The following is a 23,994-nucleotide window of genomic DNA, read 5'->3' as shown; positions in this document are numbered from 1 at the left end:
AGAAAGAGTCTGGAACTTTTCCTTCTGCTTCACATTTTTGAAACAGCTTCAGGAGAATAGGTGTTATTTCTTCTTTGAACGTTTGGTAGAATTCCCCAGGGAGTTCATCAGGTCCTGGGCTCTTGCTTTTGGGGAGGTTTTTGATCACTGCTTCAATCTCATTACTAGATATCGGTCTATTAAGGTTGTTGATTTCTTCCTGGTTCAATTTTGGGAGTTTATAGTTTTCCAGGAATGCATCCATTTCATCTAGGTTGCTTAGCTTATTGGCATATAACTGTTGATAATAACTTCTGATGGCTGTTTCTACTTCCTTGGTGTTCGTTGTGATCTCTCCCTTTTCATTAATAATTTTATGAACTTGGGATTTCTCTCTTTTCTTTTGGATTAGTGTGGCCAATGGTTTATCAATCTTATTGATTCTTTCAAAAACCAAGCTTCAAGTTTCATTGATACGTTCTACTGTTTCTCTGTTTTCTACCTCATTGATCTCAGCTCTAATCATGATGATTTCCCTTCTTATGTGTGGAGTTGGTTTGATTTGTTGTTGATTCTCCAGTCCTTTAAGGTGTAGAGACAGCTGCTGTGTTCTGGATTTTTCAATTTTTTTGAGGGAGGCTTGGATGGCTATGTATTTCCCATACATATATGTATGTATGGGATACATAATACATATATGGACCATATATGGTCCATACATATATGGACCAGCTCTGCTGTATCCCATAGCTTTTGGACCAAAGTGTCTTCATTCTCATTGGTTTCCATGAATTGTTTCAATTCTTCTTTGATCTCCTGGTTGATACAAGCATTCTTAAGTATGGTGGTCTTTAGCTTCCAGGTGTCTGAGTTCCTTCTGAACTTTTCCTTGTGATTGAGCTCCAGTTTCAAAGCATTGTGATCTGAGAATGTGCAGGGAATAATCTCAGTCCTTTGGTATCAGTTGAGTCCTGATTTGTGACCCAGTATGTGGTTTATTCTGGAGAAGGTTCCATGTGCACTTGAGAAGAATGAGTATTCTGTTGTTTTAGGGTGGAATGTTCTGTGTATATCTATGAGGTCTATCTGGTCCAATGTGTCATTCAATGCTCTTGTTTCTTTATTGATTTTCTGCTTCGATGATCTGTCTATTTCTGAGAGAGGCATGTTAAGATCTCCTACGATTAGTGTATTCATATCAATCTGATTATCTTGATGAACAGTTTTCTTATGTAATTGGCTGCTCTCATTTTGGGGGCATAGATATTTACAATTGTTAGATCATCTTGGTGGATAGTCCCTTTAGGAATGATGTAGTGTCCTTATGGATCTCTGACTACAGTCTTTAGTTTAAAATCTAATTTGTCTTCTTTGAGAATCTCTATCCCGGGCTTAAAGATGCTTCTCCATCCCTTCCCTTTTAGTCTGGGTGTATCTTTACGTTCAAAATGGGTCTCTTGTAGACAACATATGGATGGGTCCTGTCATTTTATCCAATCTGCAACCCTGTGCCATTTTATGGGCACATTTAGGCCATTCACATTGAGAGTGATTATTGATAGATATGTTTTTATTGACATTGTGTTGCCTTTGAAGTCTTTCTTTCTGTAGATTGTCTCTATATTTCTGTTCAATGCTATTCTTAGGATCTTTCCTCTTTTATAGAACCCTCCTTAATATTTCCTGCAGTATCGGCTTGGTGGTTGCATAGTCTTTTAAGCCTTGCCAGTCTTGGAAACTCTTTATCTCTGCATCCATTTTGAATGTCAGTCTTGCTGGATAAAGTATTCTTGGCTGCATGTTCTTCTCACTCCGTGCCCTGAATATATCTTGCCAGCCCTTACTGGTTATCCAGGAGTCTGTGGACAGGTCTGACATTATCCTGATGGGCTTTCCTCTGTAAGCAAGGAGCCTCTTTTACCTAGCAGCTTTCAAGAGATTATATCTACAATTATGATTCCTCAATTTGACTATCAGGTGCCTTGATGTTTTTCTGGAATCTATAGTCTTGGGTGGAGACCATTCGGCCTCTAGGACATGAACGCTGGTTCCATTCATGCAATTGGGAAAATGTTCATGAAGAACTTGTTCCACTATATCTTCTATACTTCTTTATCCTCCCCTTCAGGGATTCCAATAATGCTGATGTTGGAACATTTCAAGGCATCATTTATTTCCCTGATTCTGTTTTTGTGGCTTATAAGCTGTTTGTTCCAGGCTTCCTCCTGATCCTTTCTCTCTATCTGTTTGTCCTCCAGATCACTAATTCTATCTTCTGTCTCAGTTACCCTAGCTTTGGGAGAATTTAGATTAGATTGGAACTCATTGAGAGCATTTTGAAGCTCACCCCTGGTAGCTTTCAGCTCTTCCCTAACATTGAAAACATGATCTCTGGTCGCTTTCAGTTCAGCCCTAATCAATTCCATTTGGTCATTCATGGCTTTCTCCAACCTAGCTATTGCCTGGATAATTGTTAGCCTGAATTCTCTTTCCGAAATATTGTCTATGTTGATAACCATTGGCTCTCTTGCAGAAGGCCCATCCTCTGTATTTTTCTTCTGTTGGGCATTCCTCCTCCTAGTCATTTTGGTGAGAGATGGCTGAATGTTTGTAGCTGGATATATTGACCGTGGTACAGTCAAGGTGCACCCTGGAATGCTTCTGAGCAATCAGGGTTCCCCATCCAAATGAGAGAAAAAAGAAAAGAAAAGGAAGATACACACAGAGAGAGAGGAAAGAATGGGAAGATAAAAGAGAAGGTTCAGCCCAAATGGGCCCAAGGTAAGATTGATGAAGTATACAAACAAAAATAGATAAACGAAAAGATCGCCCACTGGCATCCTCTGCTCTGGTAGAGATCCAGACGTGTATAATTCTGATCTCAGGCTGATTTTGTGGGTGACTGGATTTCTTTGGAAGGTATTCAGCTCACTTTAGGATACAGGTTAAAATGGCACCCGCTCCTACTTCCTGGACATCCTGCTTACCTCATTCATCTATTCTTATCTCTGTGGTCAAGTATAGCAGGATCCATTGGATTTTTATGGTCAAGACTAGCAGAAAAATCTCTTGTCTTTAGGAAGAGAGGGGAGCCTTCCAGACCAACAAGCCACCTGATTGTTTCTACAAGATCACTTTTAAATATATTTTGCTCACGGTTGCCCACTGAGGTAATTGCTGTTGTGGATAAATATTAGAGCTTCTGTTTTTCTAATTACAAGATGATAACAGAGCCCACCCATGAACAATCATATAGGACAGACTGAAAAATCAAACAGGCAATTTTCAGAGTTGAACATAAGAACGCACAGAAGTAAAATCCTAGTTTTCTATTAATATTGTCTGCTTTTTGGTGGAGGGGATATGTAAGCTGATACCTGAAGGACAGGGAAGAAGCATGCCAGGTAGAGGGAAGACGCATATACAAAGAATGTACATAGAGAGTGAGAAAGAACACTTGTGGAATTGCAAGTAGTTGATGCTGAAGAGGTGGGAGAGCAAAGCCGCAGAGTAGGGTAAATGTTAGCGATAGAGAAGTCTGAAAAATCTGGCAAGAACCAAACTGATTTGGGTGTTTTTATTCCATGTACAGAGCTTGGAATTTTACCCAATGCAAAAGGTAAATCAATGACTGGAGATTTAAATGTCACCTGTCAAGTGACAGCTATTTGAACGATAATTGCTTAACTATTACCTAAGACAAGACTGCCTTTTTTTTTTTTTGGCAGGGGTGTTTATATCATTAGCAGAAACAAGGATTTGAGAAAGCCCACATATTTAGGTTGACAGTTCCAGAGGCAGAAGTGAAGGAAGATTACAGCTCGAAATAACAGATAAATAGGCATTTGGAGATTTTTTTTAAAGTCTAAAACACAATGACTAAATGAGGAATAAGTATATATCTCATTATGTTTATGAGATATGATAGTTTTGTCCCACCCCTGTAATTCAGCTAGAGTTTTCAAATCATTCTGAACACCTGTGAACTCAACCTGAGATCTAAGAAAAGAACTGTTATAATTCTACAAATAGAAAAGTGACCATGTTCTGCACGGTAAGAAGTCTGGCAATGAGAAGTGAATCCAAGGTGATATATGAGAAGATAAACTGTCGGTGGGGTGGGGAACATAAACTGCCTATCAGAAAGGGATATAGCCATTTGTATGTCTTCATTGAAGAAGTCTCTGTTCATATCTTCTACCCATTTTTATTAGATATATATTAAAAATTTTAACATAGTACCATTATCCAAACAATGGAAAGCAATGCCATTTAGTTTTCATAGTTTATTTCAGAAATCAATGACCACCTTAATTCAGAAATTTGGCAACATACCTTCTTTTGCTGCTCTAGTTATATTTTCTTCCAACTCCTGCTGCACCTGAAATTAGTCAAATATTATTTATAATGTTCAAGTTAGAAAAGAGACATTACTGTAGGAATTATATATAGCTTATGAAATGTGAACTTAAAATAACACTATTATGTCCTTCATGTTGTTATGCTCCACAAATAAGTGAAACCATATGATAATTGACACTCAAGAGGAAAAGGGAGTTGAGGGAAATTGGAAGGGGAGATGAATCATGAGAGACTATGGACTCTGAAAAACAATCTGACAGTTTTGAAGGGGCTGGGGGTGGGAGGTTGGGGGAGCCAGGTGGTGGGTATTATGGAGGACATGAATTGCATGGAGCACTGGGTGTGTTGAATAAACAATGAATTCTGTTACACTGAAAAGAAATTAATAAAAAAATTTTAATATAAAAAAACCACTAAGAAAGAAAGAAAGATAATCACATAAATAAAATAAGCCCCTACTTATTTTAATCTTAGGTAACAGAAGAAATACAAGTAACGCTATTTAGATAAATCTGATAAAAAGTACAATTAATATTGGTCTATTAAATATACAAAATTGCTGGAAGAAGAGGAATATCGCAGAGGCATAGGGGATGATAGTTTTGTCCTACCCCTGTAATTCAGCTAGAGTTTTCAAATCATTCTGAACACCTGTGAACTCAACCTGAGATCTAAGAAAAGAACTGTTATAATTCTACAAATAGAAAAGTGACCATGTTCTGCACGGTAAGAAGTCTGGCAATGAGAAGTGAATCCAAGGTGATATATGAGAAGATAAACTGTCGGTGGGGTGGGGAACATAAACTGCCTATCAGAAAGGGATATAGCCATTTGTATGTCTTCATTGAAGAAGTCTCTGTTCATATCTTCTACCCATTTTTTGATATGATTGCCTGTTTTGTGTGTGTTGAGTTTGAGGAGTTCATTATAGATCCTGGATATCAACCTTTTGTCTGTACTGTCATTTGCAAATATGTTCTCCCATTCCGTGGGTTGCCTCTTTGTTTTCTTGACTGTTTCCTTGGCTGTGCAAAAGCTTTTGATTTTGATGAAGTCCCAAAAGTTCATCTTTGCTTTTGTTTCCTTTGCCTTTGGAGACCTATCTTGAAAGAAGTTGCTGAGGCTGATATCGAAGAGGTTACTGCCTATGTTCTCCTCTAGGATTCTGATGGATTCCTCTCTCACGTTGAGGTCTTTTATCCATTTTGAGTTTATCTTTGTGTATGGTGAAAGAGAATGGTCGAGTTTCATTCTTATACATATAGCTGTTCAGTTTTCCCAGCACCATTTATTGAAGAGACTGTCTTTTTTCCACTGGATATTTTTTCCTGTTTTGTCGAAGATTAATTAACCATAGAGTTGAGGGTCCATATCTGGGCTCTCTACTCTGTTCCACTGGTCTGTGCACCTGTTTTTATGCCAGTACCATGCTGTCTTTGTGACCACAGCTTTGTAATAAAGCTTGAAATCAGGTAACGTGATGCCCCCAGTTTTATTTTTGTTTTTCAACATTTCCTTAGGGATTCGAGACAGTACAGAAAAAAGTTTGATATCCAGGATCTATAAAAAACTCCTGAAACTCAACACACACAAGAGACAATCATATAAAGAAATGGGCAGAAGATATGAACAGACCCTTCTCCAATGAAGACATACAAATGGCTATCAGACACATGAAAATATGTTCATCATCACTAGCCATCAGGGAGATTCAAATTAAAACCACATTGGGATACCACCTTACACCAGTTAGAATGGCCACAATTAACAAGACAGGAAACAACATGTGTTGGAGGGGATGTGGAGAAAGGGGAACTCTCCTAAACTGTTGGTGGGAATGCAGGTTGGTGCAGCCTCTTTGGAGAAGAGTGTGGAGATTCCTCAAGAAATTAAAAATAGAACTTCCCTATGTAGTGAAAAGAAGGGCCATCTGTACCCCAATGTTTATAGCAGCAATGGCCACAGTCACCAAACTATGGAAAGAACCAAGATGCCCTTCAACGGATGAATGGATAAGGAAGATGTGGTCCATATACACTATGAAGTATTATGCCTCCATCAGAAAGGATGAATACCCAACTTTTGTAGCAACATGGACAGGACTGGAAGAGATTATGCTGAGTGAAATAAGTCAAGCAGAGAGAGTCAATCATCATATGGTTTCACTTATTTGTGGAGCATAACAAATAGCATGGAGGATATGGGGCATTAGGAGAAGGGAGTTGGGAGAAATTGGAAGGGGAGGTGAATCATGAGAGACTATGGACTCTGAAAAACAATCTGAGGGGTTTGAAGTGTGGGGGGGTGGGAGGTTGGGGTACGAGGTGTTGAGTATTATAGAGTGCATGGATTGCATGGAGCACTGGGTGTGGTGAAAAAATAATGAATACTGTTATGCTGAAAAGAAATAAATTTAATTAAAAAAAAAAAGAAGATTGGTACTGGTCTCTGCCAGCCTCTCACTAGTCCTGTTCAGATAATGAAACACAATGCTTATTATTTCATTTCTCCCCAATTCAGTCCTAAATTACTTGAATTTTTAAGGTTTCCATAACAGTAAACAGAATGTGCCATTAAATAGTGTTTTGACATGTAAATGTGACAGAGCAGACCTACTATGTATAATTATAGGTTTAAAACTGTTCTAAAGAAGTACATATATTTCTAGGGTTCCTAACTAACAAGTAATTCAAATTAAGGAGGGAGAGAAATGGCTATCAGTCATGTCCATGGCCTAACAGGTTATACCTGCTGCCTTCTGGAATGGTTGTACTTAAAAGATTCTTGGCGATGCCATGATACATACTTATATTTAGTAAACCAGTTTAGAGCTGCAAAAATAAACCAGCCTGGGGTCTGGGTGGCTCAGTCGGTTAACCATCTGCCTTCAGCTCAGGTCAGGACCCCACAGTCCTGGAATTGAGACCAACACTGGGCTCCTTGCTAGAGGGAAGCCTGCTTCTCCCTCACCCTCTGCCTGCTGCTCCCCTCTGCTTATGCTCACTTGCTCTCTCTCTCTCTGCCAAATAAATATGTAAAATCTTTAAATGAAAATAAAAATTTTAAAAATCCCTCAAAGACATTTTTCAAGCGTTGGGTTTCACCACTCTTGTATATTTCACACATTACCTCAGAGAGATTGAGCATTTGGCACTGAGGAAAAATTTAGACGAACAATTGCTAGAGGACAAGTAGATGGCAGAGTCGTGATCAGAAAGAATTGAAACAGCTCCAGAAGCAATTAGGATATAGCACAGATACCAGGGTACTGGAGGTGGAATCTACCATTTCCATCTTGACCTTTTGGGTTAAAGATGTACTCTTCCAAAAATAAACTAACATTAATAAATAAATATTAATAAACTCATTTCTATTTAGGGTAATTCTGACAATTTTATAATAATATGCTGTCTAAATTATAAACCTTCAAACAATTAGTTTAAAGATTAGGAGATCAGATTAACTGAAAATATTCAAGGGAAAAAAATAAAATCATTTAAAACAACAAAAAAAAGAGAAATGCAAACTGACTTGGACTAGCATTTTGACAATAAGTTCATTTACAAACATCATTTTTCAAAATTATACTATCTAGTTGGCTTTCACTTACTACTGATCTCATGAACGTGGCTCCAAAAAATTATGGTTTAGAGGCAAATTAATAAGCTAACTCTACTTTCTATGATTATTTTAACTTACTTGTTCAGTTCATTTGTCAATGACATTCGATGTGTTACTTCTTCTAGGTAGAGGTGCTTGTATCTGTCCAATTCTGTTTTAGTAACGTCTTGAGAATTTTTCATTTTGGATAATTCAAATTCCAGCTCTTTAATTCTGAGTTCCATTTGACTTCTTCCTGAAGCATTATTATTTTCTCTTAACTGTGCTATGCTTTCTTGAAATGCTACTTGCGTCTAAAGCAAATTAAAAGCATAGTTTTAAAATTGTTACAACCTGGGTAATTACAGTATATTTCTTTCTTTTAGTTTTGTGTCAATGATTCAGAGAGAAATTTTTAAAGTGGAAAAAAAATCTGAAATGTAAAATATTTATCATTAATGTGAAACTGAATTAAATGTGAATAATTTTCATTCTTACATTACAACTCATGCAATCTGATAATTCAAAGAATAATAAAATCATTTACATTTTTAAAAAGTAAACAATACAACTTCAGAATAATCGAGGGACCTGGGGTGCCTGGCTGACTCAGTCATCTGAGTGCTTGACTCTTGGTTTCTGCTCAGATAGTGATCTCAGGGTCCTTGAAGAAAGCCCTGTGTCCTACTCAGAATGAAATATGCCTGGAATTTTCTACCTGTCCATCCCCCACTTGGGCTTTCCAAATAAATAAATAAGATATTTAATATAAAAAAAGGAATAATCCAATACGGTACCATTTCTTTTATGTAGGAATTCCCAGAATGGAGCCCAAACATGCAACTGACTGAGCAACCCATGGACCCCATGGTCAAAATTTTTAAAGCACAGTTTTTTCTTTTCCTCTCAATAGCCTTGTTTTATACTAACTGGTCTTAAAAAATAAAATGACTTTCTACTGTGAATCATTCTGAAAGATCAATTTAGTGTGAATAATAATGAAAACTGAAATTTTTAAAGGGAAGGAACAAATGCTTTCAGAAATTTACCAAATTGTTATAAAGGAAGTAGAGGAAAACTCTACACTGCATATAACCAAAATGTAATTTGGAGTAAAATGAATTAAAGCATTTTATAGACAAATAAATTAACCTCTAAAAATAGATCGACTTCTTTTAATTTTTTTTCTACATTCAATCTTGTCCTTTCTTCAAAATCCCATTTATATTGTTCTATTTTACTATATCCTACCACGTTGACTTCTACACAACTTCTGAGGTTTACTTCCTGTTGTTCCCCAACTTCTTTTTATTCTTCTTTAGAATTTCACATTTCATCGGTATTTCTTTCATTGATGATAACTCCTGAATAAGAACCTGGTTTCTGGAAGACATAGTTTCCAGTTTTGCTGTTAGATCATCAACCTGCATGAATAAAATAATATAGTTGGAAGCAGAGTGAAAAGAGTCTGATGCAAAACTAAGACCCCAAATTTTTTTCAAAGATTTTAAATCTCTGCACCAAACATGGGGCTTGACTCACACCCCCAAGATCAAGAGGCACATACGTTACTGACTGCTCCGGGCAGGTGCTCAGATTTTAAAATAAGTTCATTTTCAACAAAATGTTATCTATATTGTAGTACAGTCTTGGAATGCAGAACCTCAAATAACTAAGAAATGAAGAACAAAATTCAAACCAGTAGGAGTTGCTAAAATCGATCTCTGCTGTCATCCTCTTTGCAACACATTTGTATTTAATATTTATACTTTTACTTTTCTGATTGTTTCAGATTTTTCCTCCATAAAATAACTGTAAGTCACATCTTAGTAGAAAGTCTCTTAACCCTTCCCTCGTCTTAACACTCCATAATTTTTTTAAAAGATTTTATTTATTTGAGAGGGAGAGAGAGCAAGACAGCAAGAGCACAAGAGCAGGGAGAGGGAGAAGCAGACTCCCCACTGATCAGGAAGCCCAGCATGGGGCTCAATCCCAGCATCCCAGGATTACGACCCAAGCAAAAGGCACTTAACTGAGCCACCCAGGTGCCCATGTACTCCATAATTTTTAAAGACATTTTAGGAATCCCATATTGACTTATGTAGGTCTGAGCCAATAAATGCTTACCAAAATAAGACATTGAAAATAAGACTCTAGGGACGCCTGGGTGGGTCAGTTGGTTAAGCAGCTGCCTTCGGCTCAGGTCATGATCCCAGCATCCTGGGATCGAGTCCCACATTGGGCTCCTTGCTCCGCAGGGAGCCTACTTCTCCCTCTGACTCTGCCTTCCACTCTGTCTGCCTGTGCTCGCTCTTGCTCGCTCTCTGACAAATAAATAAATAAAATCTTAAAAAAAAAAGAAAATAAGACTCTAATTAATGAATCTATAAATACTGATTCTATTGCCATCAGCCTTTTTCTGAATTACAACTGTTTTATGCTAATTTCAATTGCATTCTGAAGAGAAATGATTCACAAGGTTAAAAAATCACATCTCTCAGTTAAAAAAAATAGTGGGGAAAAATTTAGTGAGATTATCCATATATTTTTGGATAAAAAAAATTCTTTAACTCGACACTGTTACAATCCTTTGTTACTTCCCACAAAATAAGAGAATATACTAAGCAATGAAAACAACAAAAAAACTTGCTGGAGTTTCAGTGATGCTGAGTTGGGAAGAACTCCTTTCCTTAGGATAGGACTGGAAAGACAAGTGGATGTGGTGGTTTTATAAACTGACACTTCTCCCATGACAACCCCTCCACTTCATAAGTGTTGGCCTTAGTAACTGGTTCCTAGTGAACAGAATATGGCAGAGCTGCGGTGTGATTTTTAAGGCGAGGTTAGAAATGTGATATAGCTTCCATCTGACTTTCTTCTTCTAGGAAACCTCACCCTTAGAATCCAGCTGTTGTGGGAAAGCCCAGGGTACCTAGTTAAGTCTTCATGCAAATATTCCAGCTGAGACTGCCCTAGCTAACATCCTAGCCAAAAGCCAGCCTCAACAGCCAAACATGTGCATGAGCAAGGTTTTAGATGATTCTAGTTCCCAGCTTCCAGTCATCCCAGGTGATGCCAAATGAAGAAGAAATGAGTTGGCCTGACTCAGCCTTGTCCAAAGATTTGAGAACAAGATGAATGCTGTTTTGAGCCACTAGGTTTTGAGATTATTTATTATACAGCAATAAATAACTGGCACAGATACTGATATTAAAATGGGGTGCTGCCATTAAAAAAGAAAACCAAAAAACTGAAACTAAACCTTCTTTGAACCAGGAAGTGGGTGGAACCTGAAAGACGAGTAAGAGTGAGAAGTAGAGAAGAGTAAGAATGAAAAGCAAAAGGGCTTCCAAGAGACTGTGGGTGGAAACCTGATGGCCCTTGAGAGGCTTACAGCAAAGGTTTCTAGACAAGTGAAGAAAATGACACTAGACGGAAAAGGAACTCGTGCCACAAACCACATGAAAGTAAATCTGGTAGGAGAGATAAGCTAAAGAAAGACGATTCAATATGAAGGAACCAGGACTTACTGGGTTCACCTATCTGTTCCTCATTTACAGCCTCTCCACATGCTGTATTGTCAAATAATGCTAAAATAAAGAAATGGCTTCTGGGTTAAAAGCAAATCCAGGAAGACATGGCCTATGGATGAAGCCAAAACTATAAACCCTTTATAAGTCCTTGAGAAGGACTTAAGGTGTGCCTCAAATTTCTTTAAGGATCTTAAGAGTGTGAGAATTTGAAAGGCATTGTCAAATGAGAGCTGCACAGGAAACCTGAGGTGAAAGCTTATCTCAAAAGACCCGGGAGAATGGATTTTCTAATGGCATGAATTCCAGTCGTATTCACGGAAAACGCTGTTCTGTTTTTTTCCCATTTAGGGTGTCATTACCTGTGCATTTTTTATATATGACCTTTATTATGTTAAAGTATATTCCTTCTAAACCTACTTTTTGAAGCTTTTTATCCTGAATGGATTTTTTACTCTTTTATCATGAATGGATGTTGCACTTTGTCAAATGTTTTTTTAAAAGATTTTATTTATTTATTTGACAGACAGAGATCACAAGTAGACAGAGAGTCAGGCAGAGAGAGAGGGAGAGGGGGAAGCTCCCCCAATTATCAGGGAGCTTGATGTGGGGCTAGATCCCAGGACGCCAGAATCATGACCTGAGCCAAAGGCAGAGGATTTAACCCACTGAGCCACCCAGGTGCCCCCCAAATGCTTTAACTACATCTTTTGAAATGATCAGATGATTCTTCTCCTTTTATTAATTTGGTGTATCACAATGATTGATTTGCAGATATTAAAACACCCCCATATCCTAGGAATAAATCCCATTTGATCATGGTGATGATTTTTTTAATGTATTGTTGGATTCAGTTTGGAGTATTTTGTTGAGGATTTTTGCAACCATGTTCACCAAAGATACTGGCTTAGAGTTCTTTTTGTGGTGTCTTTGTCTAGTTTTGGTATCAAGGTAATAATGGCCTCATAGAGTGAATTTGGAGGTTTTCCTTCCTTTTCTGTTTTTTGGAATAGTTTGAGAATAGGACTAACTCTTCCTTTAAAATGCTCTGTAGAATTTGCCTCTGGTCCTGGACTTGTGTTTGTTCATAGTTTTTGGATTAATGATTCCATTTCTTTGCTGGTTTTCAGTCTCTTCAAATTTTCTATTCTTGTTTCAGTTCTGGTAATTTATATGTTTCTAGGAATTTATCCATTATTCTACATCATCCAAATTGTTGGCATACAGTCATTCATAATATTCTTTTATAATTGTCTGAATTTCTGTGGTGTTGATTGTTATTTCTACTCTCTCTTCTGTGATTTTATTGGGGTCCTTTTTCTCTTCTTTCTGATAACTCTGGCTAAAGCCTTATCGGTTTTCTTAATTTTTTCAAAGAACCAGCTCCTGGTTTCATTGGTCTCTCCTATTTTTGTCTTTTAAAATTTTCTATAGTGTTTACTTCTGCTCTAATTTTTTTAAAAATTTATTTGAGAGAGAGAGAAGGTGGGGAGAGGGTCAAATGGAGAGGGAGTAGAGAATCCTCCAGTTGACTCCCTGCTGAGCACAGAGACAGAAGCAGGGCTCAATCCCAGGTCTCTGAGATCATGACCTGAGCTGAAATCAAGAGTCTGCTGCTTAACCAACTGAGATACCTACTACTACTACTACTGCTCTAATTTTTATTATCTCCTTCCTTCTGCTGCCCTTAGGCTTCATTTGTTGTTCTTTTTCTATATTCTTTAGGTGATGGTTAGGTTGTTGTAGATTTTTCTTATTTCTTGAGGTAGGCCTGCATTGCTATATACTTCCCTCTTAGAACCATATTTACTGTATCTCAAAAGTTTGGGCAATTGTGTTTTCATTTTCATTTGCTTCCATGTATTTTAAAAAATTTATTCTCTTATTTCCTCATTGGTCCATTCATTGTTTAGTAGAATGTTACTTAACCAACATGTATTTGTGGTCTTTCAGACTGTTTCCTGTGGCTGACTTCTAATTTAATAGTATTGTGATCAGAAAAGGTGCATGGTATGACTTCAATATTCTTGTATTTATTAAGACAGGTTTTGTGGGTATTATGGAGGGCACATATTGCATGGAGCACTGGGTGTGGTGCATAAACAATGAATTTGGGAATATTGAAAAAAATTAAATTTAAAAAAAAAGACTTGTTTTGTTGCCTAATATGTGATCTATTCTACAGAATTTTCCAGAATGTGTATTCTGTTGTTTAAGAATGGAATATTTTGAATATATCTCCTTAGTCCATCTAGTCCAGTGCATCATATAAAGCCACTGTTTCTTTGTTGACTTTCTGACCTGTCTTTTGATGTAAGTGGTGAGTTAAAGTACCCAACTATTGATTATTTCTATTCCTTCCTAAAATATCTGAATTGCACATTGTCTTCATGGATACTTTTGCAATTGGGAATAAAAGAAATGAATTTCATTTAAAACATATATAATAAAATTAAAGGACCCTAGTATTACTGTATTATTATCAATTAGTTCTTTTATGTTAGTCATTAATTGTTTTATATACTTGGGTGATCCCATGTTGGGTGCATAAATAGTTACAATAGATAGTTCTTCTTCCTGTCAGATTGTCCTCTTCATTATGATATAGTGCTCTTGTCTCTTACTGCAGTCATTCTTTTAGACTCTGTTTTGTCCAATGTAAGTATTACTATACTGGCTTTCTTTTTATATCCATTTGCAGGATACATGTTTTTTCCATCCCCTGACTTACAATCTGCAGGTGTCCTTATGACAAAAATAAAACTCTTGCAAGTGGCTTATACATGGGTGGTCTTCTTCTTCTTCTTCTTGTTCTTTTTAATCCACTCTGACATCGTATGTATTTTGATTGGAGCACTTACCCTATTTATATCCAAAGTAATTATTGATAGACATGTATTTGTCATTTTACTATTTGCTTTGTGGTTGTTTCTAGAGATTTTCTCTGATCATTTTTTGTGTCGTTGATATTTTACTGGTTTTCTTTAGTGATATATTTGATTTCTTTCTCCTCTTTGAGTGTTTATCAGTGGTTTTGTTTTCTTTTTAGAGTGGGCATGAGTGGAGTGGGGAGAGGGAAAGAGAAGCTTAAGCAGACTCCATGGCCGGAATAGAGTACAGTGCAGAGCTCAATCTCACAACCCTGAGATTATGACCTGTGCTGAAATCAAGTCAGATGTTTAACCAACTAAGCCACACAGGCACCACTATTAGTGGGTTTTGATATATAAAATTTGTGTATAACCTCTTCTGCATATAGAAGTCTATATTAAGCTGCTGGTCTTTAAGTTTGAGCCCATTCTTTTCTCTTCTCCCCATGCTTTAGGCAAAGTATTATATTTTAATCCTTTTTTTCCTGAATTCCTTAACTTATTTTTTATATAAATTGTTCATTTTTGCTACTTTTGTGTTTCCTGCCTTTATACTGTCACATTTGGTCTTTTCTTTCCACTCAAAGAGTCCCCTTTAATATTTCTTGTGGGGCTAGTTTAGTAGTCTGAACTCCTTTAGTTTTTATCTGGGAAACTCTCTCTCTCCTATTCTGAGTAATAGGCTTGCTGGATAGAGTATTCTTGGCTACAGATTTTTCTCATTCACCACGTTGAATAGATAATACCACTCCCTTCTGGCTTGCCAAGTTTCTGCTGAAAAAGTTCCTGCTAGCGTTAAGGGGTTTCCCCTGAAAGTTACTGACTTGCTCTCCTGCTTTTAAGATGTTTCCTTTATCAGTGTATTTTGCAAATTCAATTACAATAGGTCTTGGTGTTAGCCTACTATTGTTGATTTGGATAGTTTTCTGTGTCTCCTGGATCTTGATGTCTGTTGCCTTCCCTAGATTAGGGACATTTTCAGCTATATTTCTAGAAACAAGTTTTCTTACACCTTTTTTCTGTCTTCTTCTACTGGGACTACTATAACATGAATGTTATTACATTCGATGGAGTCACTGAGTTCCCTAGGTCTGGTCTCATTTTGCATAATTCTTTCTCTCCCTTCTTTGGCTTCATTGTTTTCCATCACTTTGACTTCTTAGTTGTTAATTTGTTCCTCTGTTTTTTCCAGCCTACTGTTCATTGCATTAGGTGTGTTTCTTAACTCATTTATTCCACTCTTCAACTCTGATTCTTTTTTAACTCTTTTATCTCTGTTGTAAGGGTCTCACTGATGTTGTAGTTCTTTTCTCAAGTCCAGTGAGTGTCCCTATGGTCACTGCTTTAAATCCTCCATCAGCCATGATGTTTACATCTGTCTCACTTCAATCTCTGGACCCGTGGCTTTATCCTGTTCTCTCATTTGAGATAAAATCCTCTGTTTTCTCATTTTATCTAAGTCTCTGCTAGCTTCTCTGTGTTAGAAAAGCCATTTATGTCGTCTTCTCCCAAAAGTAATGGACTTACGAGAAAAGACGTGATGTAGCACCCAGGGTCTCGTGTTTAGGAGGGTATGTCTAGTGTGTGCAGCATGCACTCTGCTGTCGAGTTCTGGCTGCTCTATCCTTCAGGCCAGACATCTGCAGAGTCACTCCCTCACTGCTGTGGGCAGTGTTTGGTACCTGGCCTGAATGTAGCAACTTTTAACTAGGTGTGCCCTTGTGTGCTTGTGAAATGAGACCTGTCACCACCTCCACTGGAACTCAGGCCTTCCTGAATCTGGTCAGATGAGGTGTGGGCAGGGGCTTGTGCTGATTTTCTGGGGGAAAGGCCTGCTGTGGTGGAACTGAGGCAAGAGTGATTGAGCAGGGCAGTTCCACTGGAGTGTGAGGGGATGGTGCTTGGTGTAAGCAGATTAGGCAGCCAGTGTCAGAGCTGTACTGCATCCCGCAGATGGCTCTGTGCTTGTGCTGAGGGGCACTGGAGAGAAATGGTACCAGCTGGTTCCTTTGTTCCTAGAGAGTGGTTTCTGTGAATGTCAATTAAAAAAAAAAAAGACTGAGAGATGGTGAAATCAACACAATTAACTGAGAGGATAAAATGTGATGCCAGGGAAATAAAAAGATATGTCCAGACAATAACTAAATGAACATTCACAGCAGCATTATTAATGGCTAAAAAGTGCATCAAATGACAAATGAACAAATGAACAATGGTTTTAGCCCACAATGGAGTACTGTTTGATAATAAGGAATGAAGCACTGATATATGCTATGACACAGATGAACCCCAAAATCATTAAGCGAGGGAAGCTAGTCACAAAGGACCACGCATTGTGTGATTCCCCATATATGAAATATTCAGAATGGGCAACTCTATAGAGGCAGAAAGTAGACTTGTGGTTGCTTGAGCCTGGGGGCAAGGATTAAGAGTTCCTTTTCAGGGTAATTAAAATGTTCTACTTGATGGCAGTAATGGTTGCACAACTCTATCAATATGCCCAAACACTGAACTACAAATATTAAATGGGTGAATTGTATGGAATGTGCATTCCATCTCAATACAGCTTTAAAAAAATCCAATGGCAAGGCCTAGATAATTTTCTTAATTCTCTCTTTTGGGTGTATATAGTATACATGAACTAAATATTTCTGTGCATTTATTAATTGAAAAGGAAAAGAAAATGAAGGAAATGCCGAAGTTCAACTGGTTTGTGAAATCACTTTTCTGTACAAGTTATCCTGAAATCAGTACAGATTCTGTATCCATTCAAAAAAGTGAAGATGAGAAATAAGACAATTTTCTTAAACATTCTATTAAACATTATTTTCTGCTTTTACATGGCTTAGCTCATGATGGTAACAGAGAGATTATTAAAAAACATTATTTAGCACACCTGGGTGGCTCAGCTGGTTAAGCATCCAACTCAGGATTTTAGCTCAGGTCATGATCTTATGGGTCATGGAATCAAGCCAGCATGGGGCTCTCTGCTGGGCAGGGGTCTGCTTGAAATTCTCTCCATCTCCCTCTGCCTCTCCAACCACCCCCACCACAAATAAATAAGTAAGTCTTTTAAAAAAATTATTTAGTAGGAAAAAAGTCCCAATTTCTGTGAAGAATGATGTATAAGTTTCAACTTTCCTAAGGGTAACTATTATAAGAAAAAATATATAAAACAAATAACAAAATGAAAGTCAAAATTTAGAAATAAGTACATTGTGAAGATACTAAAATTATACTAAATTAATTATAATGAAAAAGGGAAGAAGTGATCCATGGAAATAATTACCCTAAAACACTTCATATTACTTAACCACCTACAGATTAACTTGACATGTGACATTTCATACATACCTGACTCCTACTCTGAGTCAGTTTTTCCTTTAAGTCTTTTACCTCATTTTCTAAATTCATACGACAACGTGATGTCACCTCCAGTGAAGCCTCTGACATAGATAGTTTCTTTAGGGTATTGGCCAGTTCTTCTTGAAGTTGTCTCACAGCAACCTAATGAGACATTTCTGTTACTGTATTTATAAAATCATCTTACTATTAAATTATGTTAACAATATATAACTTGAACCTATGTACTTGGAAAATTTCACTACAAACATCAATTCATCTCCTTTTCCTAACATGTACACATTATGGCTGTTTAATGAATTTGGCTAAAGACACAAAAAGATGTTCTCTGCCTAGTCAGTATTATGTTACTTAGTTAATTAATTCAGCCCCACTATCCTTTCCTTGTGGGTGAATTTTCCCAAAGCTTCCCAATTGACTGAAGTCTCAAAAAGAAATGGGTATATAGGTGGGACTAACATTGGTAAATTCTACAGTATGAAATGTTTTCCTTCTTTTTTATTAGAGGCTTCAATTAATGTCAGAATTCCCCACATGTTCAATCCTCTGCTCAAATCCTTTTAATAGATAACTATCTCAGAATGTAAGTGAGGTCATTCTAAGGGCCTTCAAGACCCTAAATGACCTGGCTTTCACCTCTCTCCCTGACCTCCATTCCTGCCACACAAGAATCCTGCCACCCCTCATTAATCTGAAAATGGAGATCCAATGCCCAATTAATAAATTACAGAGATACAACTCTCTTTGTGTTGGATAAACTTAGGCCCAAATGATAGCAACTGAGATTTAAAATGAGCAAATTATTTGTAAAATTGCTTACAAAATTATAAATAGCAGTGGGAAGATTAAATCGAATATAGTTTTGCAAAAGCTCATCACAAATGTCCCAAATTATGATTTAATGAAAAGGAAGGGCCTGCAAAGGATTAAAAGGTCATAAGGATACATCATTTCAGACTAAAAATTCAAATTTATATAAATAAGAATAAAATTATGCCAACCTAAAATGTATATAAAGCTACTATGTGTAGTTTGCATAAATGTATAAATATATAAAAGTATATATGTATAAACATATATATTTATACTTATAAATATATACTTATACTTATATATTTGTATAAAAAGTACTGAGATACTGTACTTTTTATTCAGTTCACTTGGGAAATCTGGAGCTAACTGTCAAGTTAATTCACTTAATTGAATCTCAATTTCAAAATATGTATGCTTTAAAAATCCTCTATGCTTGCAGCGTTGGATTTTAAAATATATATACATATATACATGGAGAAAATATATATATACAAACACACACATAAATATGTATACATATATATATACACACACATGAAGTATAGATATATATAAACACACATATATGTACACACACACATAGATAAAACAATAATTTCAGAAAATAAAATATATATGTGTACAAATACATACACAAGTGCACTTCAAAATAACTACAGAAAATATCCCAGAACTCCTTTTGTTACCCACTTCTATCTCCTTTTGTTTGCAAAGCTGATTCTTTAGAATTCCATCTTGCAAATCAATCAATGTGATACAACAAATTAATATGAGAAGAGAGAAGAAAAAAAAAGCTTGCAGCCTTCCCATTGAGATCAGGAACATGACAAGGATGCCCACTCTCACACTCTTGTTCAACATAGTATTAGAAGTCCTAGCAACAGCAATCAGACAACAAAGTGAAATAAAAGGCATCCAAATTGGCAATGAAGAAGTCAAACTCTCTCTTCACAGATGACATAATTCTTTATATGGAAAACCCGAAAGACTCCACCCCAAACTACTAGAACTCATACAGCAATTCAGCAACGTGGCAGGATACAAAGTCAATGTACAGAAATCAGTGGCTTTCTTATACACTAATAATGAAAATACAGAAAGGGAAATTAGAGAATCGATTCCATTTACTATAGCACCAAGAACCATAAGATACCTGGGAATAAACCTAACCAAAGAGGTACAGAATCTGTACTCGAGGAACTACAGAACACTCATAAAAGAAACTGAAGAAGACACAAAAAGATGGAAGACCATTCCATGCTCTTGGATGGGAAGAATAAACATTGTTAAAATGTCTATACTGCCTAGAGCAATCTATACTTTTAATGTCATTCTGATCAAAATTCTACCGGTATTCTTCAAAGAGCTGGAGCAAATAATCCAAAAATTTGTATGGAATCATAAAAGACCCTGAATCACTAAGGAAATATAAAACAAAATATAAAAATAAACAATAACAATAAGAAAAATAAAGCTGGGGGCATCACGTTACCTGATTTCAAGCTTTAATACAAAGCTGTGATCACCAAGACAGCATCGTACTGGCATAAAAACAGACACATAGACCAGTGGAACAGAGTAGAGAGCCCAGATATGGATCCCCAACTCTATGGTCAATTAATCTTCGACAAAACAGGAAAAAAATATCCAGTGGAACAAAGACAGTCACTTCAATAATTTGTGCTGGGAAAACTGGACAGCTATAAGTAGAAGAATGAAACTCGACCATTCTCTTACACCGTACACAAAGATAAACTCAAAATGGATAAAAGACCTCAACGTGAGACAGGAATCCATCAGAATCCTAGAGGAGAACATAGGCTGTAATCTCTTCGATATCAGCCACAGCAACTTCTTTCAAGATATATCTCCAAAGGCAAAGGAAAGAAAAACAAAAATAAACTTTTGGGACTTCATCAAAATCAAAATCTTCTGCACAGCAAAGGAAACAGTCAAAAAAACAAAGCGGCAACCCACGGAATGGGAGAATATATTTGCAAATGACAATACAGACAAACGGTTGATATCCAGGTGCGCCTGGGTGGCTCAGTGGGTTAAAGCCTCTGCCTTCGGCTCAGGTCATGATCCCAGGATCCTGGGATGGAGCCCCATGTCAGGCTCTCTGCTCAGTGGGGAGCCTGCTTCCCTTCCTTTCTTTCTGCATGCCTCTCTGCCTACTTGTTTCTGCTACTACTGTCTGTCCAATGGAAAATAAAATCTTTAAAAAAGAAAAAGAAAAAAAAAAGGTTGATATCCAGGATCTATAAAAAAACTCCTGAAACTCAACACACACAAAACAGGCAAACATATCAAAAAATGGGCAGAAGATATGAACAGACACTTCTCCAATGAAGACATACAAATGGCTATCAGACACATGAAAAAATGTTCATCATCATTAGCCCTCAGGGAGATTCAAATTAAAACCACATTGAGATATCACTTTACACCAGTTAGAATGGCCAAAATTAACAAAACAGGAAACAACATGTGTTGGAGAGGATGTGGAGAAAAGGGAACCCTCTTCCACTGTTGGTGGGAATGCAAGTTGGTGCAGCCTCTTTGGAGAACAGTGTGGAGATTCCTCAAGAAATTAAAAATAGAGCTTCCCTATGACCCTGCAATTGCACTCCTGGGTATGTAGTGAAAAGAAGGGCCATGTGTACCCCAATGTTTATAGCAGCAATGGCCAAGGTCACCAAATTGTGGAAAGAACAAGATGCCCTTCAATGGATGAATGGATAAGGAAGATGTGGTCCATATACACTATGGAGTATTATGCCTCCATCAGAAAGGATGAATACCCAACTTTTGTAGCAACATGGACGGGACTGAAAGAGATTATGCTGAGTGAAAAATGTCAAGCAGAGAGAGTCAACTATCATATGGTTTCACTTATTTATGGAGCATAACAAATATCATGGAGGACAAGGGGTGTTAGAGAGGAGAAGGGAGTTGGGGTAAATTGGAAGGGGAGGTGAATCATGAGAGACTATGGACTCTGAAAAATATTCTGGCATCCTGTTCTCGACAAAGTTGTTTTTCAGTATAATACCATTCTTCCACAACCAAAAGACATATTTTCATTAGGATTTTGGATGACTCTGTTAAAAAAAAAAGTCAACAGCTTAAGAGAACTTAAAAAAAAATGTTCAAAAGAAATGGCCTTTTTAAATACAATGATTTTTATCCTACATGAATAACTCAAATTTTAATTTAAATAACAGTTAAACAACAAATCACAGAATACTACATCAAAAACTAATGATGTACTGTATGGTGACTACCATACCGTAATAAAAAAAGAAATCACTGGATTGTAACTAAGAAGCGAAAAATAACTTGCCCTAGCCTGAAACAGAAGAAAAACACAAATCCATAAACTTAACTTTGTCAGTTTTTTAAACTAAACAATTCATTACTTGTTACATCTACCAAAAAATGAATTACATGATTTTCAATGTTACAAACTTAAAAACATTTTATCTTACCATACCTTAAACAGTGAGCCCCAATGATGCCTTTGAGGATGTTTTTTAAAGATTAATAACTCGAGAATAAGCAAACTTATTATTAGGAGCCAAAATCAATAAGCATCAATCAGAAAAGAAAAACAAATTCCTAAATTTTAATTCAAATTATATACTATGATAGTATTATACATCACTATAAATTATCTGCCTGTATCCAGCTATTGTTACGTCCACAGAGAGTAGATAAGAAAAAATGTTAATAATATTTACAGATTCCCTATACTGAAATGAAACAACTGAAAATGTGCCTGTTTATTACCCAACTAGAAACGTCCCATCCTGGAAGGTGTGATTCTACAATGGGCAATTGTGTTGATTTTATGACCCTACTCTCTGAAGTCAACTACACAGAGATCACAAGGCAAAATAAATCTTTAATCTTGGCATTAGTGACAGGCAATACAGAACTGCACATTTTGAACCACTGAGAACTGCACATTAAGAACGACCAAGAACCACTCCTTCTACATGAGTCTAAGTCAGTAGTCATCATTGTTATACTGCTCATAATTTCAACTGCTTAAACATAGGGTTCAGTATTTGATGTTACCTTTTTAGCATGTAAAAACTTACAAAAATGGAAGAAGCAAACAATATTCAGGAATTTTTTTGGTCCAATTCCAAGGATAAAGTTTAACTATAAGCTACAATAAATTCTAACAGTATTTTAAATTTGGTAACTTATAAAATTTTACAAAAACTAAATATTGGGTTATAATCTATCAACTTCAATACATTCTGTTCAGAAGATCATTTCAATTGTACTATGTTACATTCTTAAAGCAGGGAAAACAATATAAAATTGGAAATTTAAATTTAAATTTGTATATACCTGCAGGTGTTTATTTTCACTTTCATTAAAACATTCTTCCTCTTTTTCTGTTGTCATTTCTAAGTCTAGTTCTGCTGAAAAATCTATATATTTTATTAAAATGGACAAATTAGAATGGTTAGATAAAAACTTTAACTTTCATAAAGATAAAAAACAACATCTTATCAATTAAGAGTTTAAATTAAACTTAATCTTTAGCTGAATATTTAAGAAATACTTTTAATTATCAAAAATTTCAGCAAACCAAACAAACTGAGGGTGCTGGGGGGAGGGGGGTTTGGGAGAAAGGGGTGGGATTATGGACATTGGGGAGGGTATGTGCTTTGGTGAGTGCTGTGAAGTGTATAAACCTGGTGATTCACAGACCTGTACCCCTGGGGATAAAAATATATGTTTATAAAAAATAAAAAATTAATTAAAAAAAATTTCAGCAAACCATTTGGGAAATACTAAATGTCACTAGGTTAAAGGCATACAAACATCTCAAAGAATCATTCACAAATTCGCCCATGTAATATCAAGAAACAAAACAATCAGAAACAAATTTTTAAAATGCAGCAGAATGAGGGGCACCTGGGTTGCTCAGTGGTTAAGCCTCTGCTTTTGGCTCAGGTCATGATCCCAGGGTTCTGGGATCAAGCCCCGCAACAGGCTCTCTGCTCAGCAGGGAGCCTGCTTCCCTTCCTCTCCCTGCCCTCCTCTCTGTCTACTTGTAATCTCTCTCTCTCTGTCAAATAAGTAAATTTTTAAAAAATGCAGCAGAAAGATATAAAATCACAAAAGACTATTCTTTATCTTGTTGTAGTATCTCTTAAACAACACCCTAAGCTTCAACTACAACATTATTCATGGTTTCCAAAATTACCAGTATTTTTTATGCCTGTATCAGTGTACAACCTTCCTAGGGGTGTATTTCCCTGATGAATGGAAAGATTCCTAAAATGTTTTCCTCTACTACTTGACAAATTTCTTCACATCTTATAGGACACAGACTGCTATGTAAAGTCATCCTTGATTAAGGCTACCCTTCCTTAGATAGATAGATCACTTTCTTTGGGGCTACATTAGTACTATACAGATTTTTCTAGTGCATCTTCACCACATGAACTGTA

At 36.6% G+C, this 23,994-nt stretch overlaps 1 protein-coding gene across 10 annotated transcripts in view; it reads right to left on the bottom strand.

The window, feature by feature from the left end:
- LOC309869537 (ankyrin repeat domain-containing protein 26-like) overlaps positions 1-23,994 on the bottom strand; it is a 68,012-nt gene that overhangs the window by 2,935 nt on the left and 41,083 nt on the right. For 2 of the 10 annotated variants that reach the window (XR_014314242.1, XR_014314243.1), the window contains 4 exons: positions 17,696-17,848; positions 9,193-9,365; positions 8,041-8,255; positions 4,315-4,360 (listed from right to left, as the gene is read on the bottom strand). Coding sequence is in view for 2 of the 10 variants with exons in the window: in XM_082740895.1 (XP_082597021.1) it covers positions 9,222-9,365; positions 17,696-17,848; positions 22,883-22,965 (380 nt within the window). In the remaining 8 variants the exon portion in view is untranslated. Of the gene's footprint in view, positions 1-4,314; positions 4,361-8,040; positions 8,375-8,532; positions 9,366-17,695; positions 17,849-22,882; positions 22,966-23,994 lie in introns of those variants that run through there. The other 8 variants (XR_014314238.1, XR_014314239.1, XR_014314237.1 and 5 more) reach the window with 8 other exon arrangements.

This window comes from Mustela nivalis, assembly GCF_964662115.1.
Source record: "Mustela nivalis genome assembly, chromosome: 7".
Taxonomy (NCBI): Eukaryota; Metazoa; Chordata; class Mammalia; order Carnivora; family Mustelidae; genus Mustela; species Mustela nivalis.
The sequence above is the reverse complement of the archived record's forward strand: the minus strand, read 5'-3'. Positions and strand labels throughout refer to the sequence as shown.